General features: G+C 34.5%; 1 protein-coding gene across 1 annotated transcript; it reads right to left on the reverse strand.

The window, feature by feature from the left end:
• Positions 1–2,180: 2,180 nt before the first annotated feature.
• LOC126792738 (geraniol 8-hydroxylase-like) lies at positions 2,181–5,259 on the reverse strand. The gene is made up of 2 exons (XM_050519206.1): positions 4,363–5,259; positions 2,181–2,792 (listed from the first exon to the last, which is right to left on the reverse strand). Exons 1-2 carry the CDS (start codon positions 5,257–5,259, stop codon positions 2,181–2,183), a joined length of 1,509 nt encoding a protein of 502 aa, XP_050375163.1.
• Positions 5,260–6,000: the final 741 nt, after the last annotated feature.

A 6,000-nucleotide genomic window follows, 5' to 3' on the forward strand; every position in this document is an offset into this window, starting at 1 on the left:
TGCCACGTGGGTTTATAGCACACGTGTCAACATAAGAGTGGCTGGTCACACCAAGCACGTGGTGCGTTCACTGCACGCAAAAATGTATCTTAATCAAACTAGTTAAGTAGCGAACCCAACATCTATTAAGCCTAGAGGTAAATGGTGAAGCTGTGATCATTTTTAGTGAGCATGAGGACTGTGACAATGAGAAAGAAGGTACAAAAGTTAGCAAAAGGTAGTCTCTGGATATATGTGCTGACGAGTATGGGACAATACCTAAGAATGAAGGAAAGACAAGGACCAATGGCTCTAGTAATGGACCTAGAGAAGGACAGTAGTGTGCGTCTTCCCTAGCCCTTACGTTTTTCTACAAGCTGACTATGAATTCTTATCCAAGAGAGAGACGTTAGTGTACATGTGATGTTAATCTCAACCGCTTCATGTGTGCAAATGTCATCATCTTATTTATCATTCTTCATACCAGCTACCCCATTCACAAAAAAACCCTATGCTATATATAGTCTGTCATTGTTATTTCCTTTTCATCCATTCTCGTACAATTATAACAAGTAATACAAGCTTTCTGCAAGGTCCTTTTCGTACCATTTAGTCTTCTCTTTGTTTTTAACACACATAATAGCATATAGTTTGATTGCGACTCTATAGTACTTAACATCATCAGTTGTAATATTCTTATTGCTAACGGAAGTTGAGGGCACATTCTTCTTCTACCACCAAACGGAATTGTAAGCTCAAAGTTTTTCCCCGTAAGATCAATATGGTCATCTGATCCCGAGAACCTCTCCGGCATAAATAACTTTGGGTTTTCCCAAGTTTTGGGGTCTTTGCCTATGTCCCAAAAATTGATTAAAACTTGAGCACCCTTGGGCATCAATATTATGTACCCGCCAGTTTCTATATTATCTGCTTTTGCTTTTCGGGGAAGTAGCAATGGAACAACTATAGAATGAAGCTGAAAATGTTTCTTTGAGTATCGCTTGGAAGTAAGCCAGGGAGTTATTTCCTCTACTAGTTTTTCTTTTCTAATCACTTGCTCGAGTTCCGCTTGAGCTTTTGAAAGAATTTATGGGTTGCGTACAAGCTCAATCGGGCATTGCCCATTCTAATGTGACTTAACTAGTGTCCGTGCTAGAAACCATTAGATCTTAACCAAGGACTAAAATTTCGGCGAGAACGGAAATATCGAGGATCCGAAAATTGTAAATTTCAAAGAAAATTTCAGAAAAATTTCGATTTAAAAAAATAATTGAATAAATTGATGAAAATTTATATAAAACATGGAAATTTGAATGAATTTTTTAAAGATGTTTATTTGATCAATTATATATTATATGTCATAAGAAATTATTATATAACTATTAGTTTATAATTAGTTATAATAATTTGATGTGAAATAATCATCGAGAATTATTAAAAATCTATTTAAAAAAATATTTTTTTATAACTGTGAATCCAAAAAGAGACTAGGTCATCACACTTTATTTACATATGATATATTAATATGAAATTACATAAGTGATTTAGAACCACATAGAGGGTATATGAGGTACAAAAATTTCACTATCTTCATCATATCCTTGAGTAGAGCTCTGAGTATATTGTGAAGAATGATCATTAAATGATACATCTCCTTTATAATTTTGCATGTACTGGCTTATATGTCAACCATAAGAGTCATGTGTGATTGACTGTGGTTGTGATACTAGTAGTTTCTGTTCGGATCAAGCATTTCTCGATATTGACTATAACCAAAGGGTTGGGATAAGTTGGTGGGGTAGCTAGACATGGGGCCTAGTTTTTAAAATTGCTTTACGTCTTCCTGAAATGAAATACAAGCTAGCTTTGGATGGTTAATCACTTAATCCAATCAAAACAAATACTATATCTTTTCATTCAACTAAGGTAAAACTCCAAATATATATGCACTTATTCAATTAGCTCGTTTACTTTTTGCCATGCATATATGAACCAAGTATATAGATTTTCATAGATCACAACAAATCATTGCAGTAGGAGTACCAACAAAAATGAATTACATATAAATTTTTCAGGCCATATAAGACTTCTGGGATTTGGGGCAACTTATTTATGTAACTAGTGAATTACCATGTATCTTTATTCAAACAATCTCTATCTACCGACCTAGTATCTCAACGGCCGGTCCGGTAATGCTTATCCTACGATTTCTCGGGGACAGCTCTCAGAGACTGAGCCATATTTAGGGTGACGCCAAACTTCTCTGCCATGTTCATAGTCTCGGGGACTACTCCATCTTCAAGTTTCCAGTCAAAACAGTTGAGCAGTGAACCCAACATCAAGTGTACCATTCTTATTCCCAACGGAAGTCCAGGGCACATTCTTCTCCCACCACCAAACGGAATAAGCTCACAGTTTTTCCCTGTGACTTCAATTTGGTTGTCTAATCCCAAGAACCTCTCCGGCATAAACAAGTTTGGGTTTTCCCAAGTGTTGGGGTCTTTGCCTATGGCCCAAGCGTTGATTAAAACTTGAGCACCTTTGGGGATTATGTACCCCCCAATTTCTATTTTTGCTCCTGCACTACGGGGAAGTAGTAACGGAGCTGTAGGATGAAGCCGAAATGTTTCTTTGAGTATTGCTTGTAAGTAAGGGAGTCGAGCAACGTCTGATTCCTCAACTAGTTTCCTTTTTCCAATCACTTGCTCCAGTTCCGCTTGAGCTTTTAAAAGAATTTCTGGGTTGTGTAGTAGCTCGGCCATTGCCCATTCTACTGTGGCTGAACTTGTTTCTGTGCCACCAATAATCAGATCCTAAACATTCCATATCACTTACAAATAAGTAGGTGATTAATTTATCGGACAATTCACAATTGTGTCATAAACTCATCATGATGAACCGAACCATATCTTTAAAAAAAAAATCCAAAACAAAAAGAACAACTAGCTCCAAGTACTTGAGAAAATTAGAGAAACCCTCAAAGTAAGAGATCTATTTTAAGGTAAACTCACATTTTTAATTTACACCAAATTCATAATTTTAACCTTCCATAAAAACTATATGTTTGTAATTAATATTTTTACCAAGTCTAATTTTCCCTTCACCATCTTTTTATTTGAATTTGAAATTTTTAACTAAACTTAAATCTTATTAACTCTATTTTCATCCATTCCATCCATTAATTTATCATAATTTGGTGACTTGAGAGCGTATATATATACTCATTATACAAAACTATTTCATTTGTAACAAAAGTTTGTAGTTCTTGTCTATTTAGTAGGTATATTCCTTCTAATATTGTAAAGCTGAGAGTTTTGATATTAAGGCGGAGATATGCTTTGAAGAAATGATGAGGTTGACTATGTATATAGTACTTTCCACCATTTCTCCGAGTGATAGTTGAGGACTTGAGAAAAGTTTTTGAATAATAAGATAGTGTATGGATTCCACGAAGGTGTTTACAGTTTGTGTTTTTTTTCATAAGGTACATATATTGTTATTAGATTATTTTGTCTAATATTTAGGTATATATTGTCATCTCTTAAATAAATCTCTAGTATAGGTTACTAATTATAAATCACACAACTATGGGTTCTGAACTAATTAACATTTTGACAAGATATTGAGAAAAACCTAAAGGATTAGAGTTATCTTTTCAATAGATAACTTACTAATTTAATAAAGTAAAATATAACATACATACATGGATGACCAACTTCATTTACGAAGTTGGAATAACTTATTTTCAAAAATAACTTACCTACTAATTAAATAACTTATCTATATGGTAGGACTAATTAAATAATATACTTATATGGCATAATTAAATAACTTATCTATAGAGTAGGTTTAATTAAAAAATATACATATATGGTAAAATTAAATAACTTACCTATATAGTAGGTTTAATTAATATACCTATATAGTAGGTTTAGTTAAATAATATAAATATTTTTAAACACAAAAGAAATATATAAAAGAAACATCTCATTTAACTTTGGTTTCTAAATTTAGATTGCATGACTTTGCCACAATGAATCATTACATTAAGACTACGAATAAACTTAGATTGTGAAATAGATTAAGTTAATTATTAGTAAATTAGGTAGGTTACGAATTTAACTTGAGTGACAACTTTTGTAATTTTGAGAGAATACATGTTTTAATATTAATCATATATGACAACTTTTTGGGTGTAAATTAAAATGAAAAAAATGGGTTTAATCAAAAATCTCTTCTTCAAATTGGGTGTAAACTGAATTGCCCCTTAATAATACCACTTAATTTTCAAAGAAAAGTTATGCTTCAAATTGTCATTAACTAAATTGTAGCCCAATCATTAATTGGTAAATAAACACCAAGTATCAATTAGTGATCACTAACCATGAACAAGTTTTGAGTTTCGCGCATGTCCATATCCTCCATTTTCTCTTCACTGATGTTGAGAAGTGAATCTAACATATCATTGGTTGTGATATAATTGTCCCCTCTTCTTAATTCCAACCTTTGATGGATCATTCGATCCAAAATGCTATATATTTTCTCGAAGTAGTAGGCCGTGCGCCTTGTTATGCCTTGGGGGTCGAGCTTCTTAAGCAACGGGAAATAGTCCGCCAAGTTTGGTTTCCCTACCTCTTCCATTATACCCCAAATAGTCTTCTTGAACTCCCTAGCTGTCTCACTACTTGGTTGAGCTAAATCCACAGAGAAGATAGTCTGCGACAACAGATTGAGTGATGTTGAGAAAACAGCCTTTCCCACATCCATTGCCTCCCCAGCCCTCATGCTTTCATTGACATCATCTATAAGCTTTTGGACCTTTACACGCCGATTGGAGTAGTTGGAATCAAGAACTTTGGGTGCAAACAATTGTGAGTTGCATATTGTTCGAAGTTTTCTCCATCTTGCTACTACAGGAAGCCAAGCCATGCTGTACTCGTTGTATTTGCACGCGTGAACTGCATCTGGTTGGTTTCGGTTGCAGAAGATTTGGTCATGAGTTCGGAGAATTTCTTTGGCGAGAATCGGCGAAGAAACTACGACTGTGGTTAATTGGCCTAGTTGCAAACTGATAATTGGGCCGTAGCGTTGGGAGAGCTTAGTGAGAGAGACATGGGGTTTGTCTCCAAGCTCAAACAGATTCCCAACCAGTGGATATGGCTTTGGTCCTGGTGGAAGAAGCTCTCTGGGCATGGCTTTGCTTCTTCTTGCAAGAAGACAGAAGGCTTGGATGGTGATCCCGGCAATACAAAGACCTATTACACAATTGATGATATCCATAACTTTGTGTTGTAACTAGAGATAGGTTCTGGACTCAGACAAAAAAAAAAGAGCTAGGTTCTGGACTATGTAGGTGTTACCACTACGAAAGAAATTTGAAATTGGGATCTCTATTTATGGCACTGACATCTTTCATTTTTATACGTAAGATAATAACGACTAAACGGGGCTGATTATTATGATGGTGACCTAATTAGGCAAGGTAACAGCCGGAAGTAATTGACTGGAATTGCAACGGAAGCTGTACGTGACTAAGACGGTAAGACCTTTTGATGAGACGTTGTCGATCTCTTGCCACCATCCTAACCAGGGCTGGCCTAAGGCCAAGGGAACCAAGGCAACAAACTTAGGCCTCAACTTGGAAAAGGCCTCCATTTTTCTATGATTGTTCATTACATATATTCTTTAAAATTAGGTGAAAGTTATATTTATGGATAGATTTGAAGATTAACCAAACAATAGAACTATAATGTAAGTCTTTTAGATATTTTTAACAAACTTCCTATTATAGTCTTTTTTCACGTTTTACTTTACATTTAAGAAATACAGTAGAGTCTCGTTAAATTAATATTCGATTAATTAATAATCTCGCTAAAATAATATGTTTTGTCGGTCTCGACTCGGGGCTAACGTTTTAAATTAATATTTCACTAAATTTGTAAGATAATAAAAATTTGAGAATTCATATAAACCCGATTGAATATATAAATTAATAATGACATATAATAAAGTGTACATTTA

This window comes from Argentina anserina, chromosome 4, assembly GCF_933775445.1.
Source record: "Argentina anserina chromosome 4, drPotAnse1.1, whole genome shotgun sequence".
In the NCBI taxonomy this organism is placed as follows: Eukaryota; Viridiplantae; Streptophyta; class Magnoliopsida; order Rosales; family Rosaceae; genus Argentina; species Argentina anserina.

Coding starts and splice junctions, on each gene's coding strand:
- LOC126792738 (XM_050519206.1), bottom strand. CDS start 5,259: ATGGATATCATCAATTGTGTAATAGGTCTTTGTATTGCCGGGATCACC. Junction 2,793..4,362: donor AAACTCAAAACTTGTTCATG/GTTAGTGATCAC, acceptor TGGAATGTTTAG/GATCTGATTATTGGTGGCAC.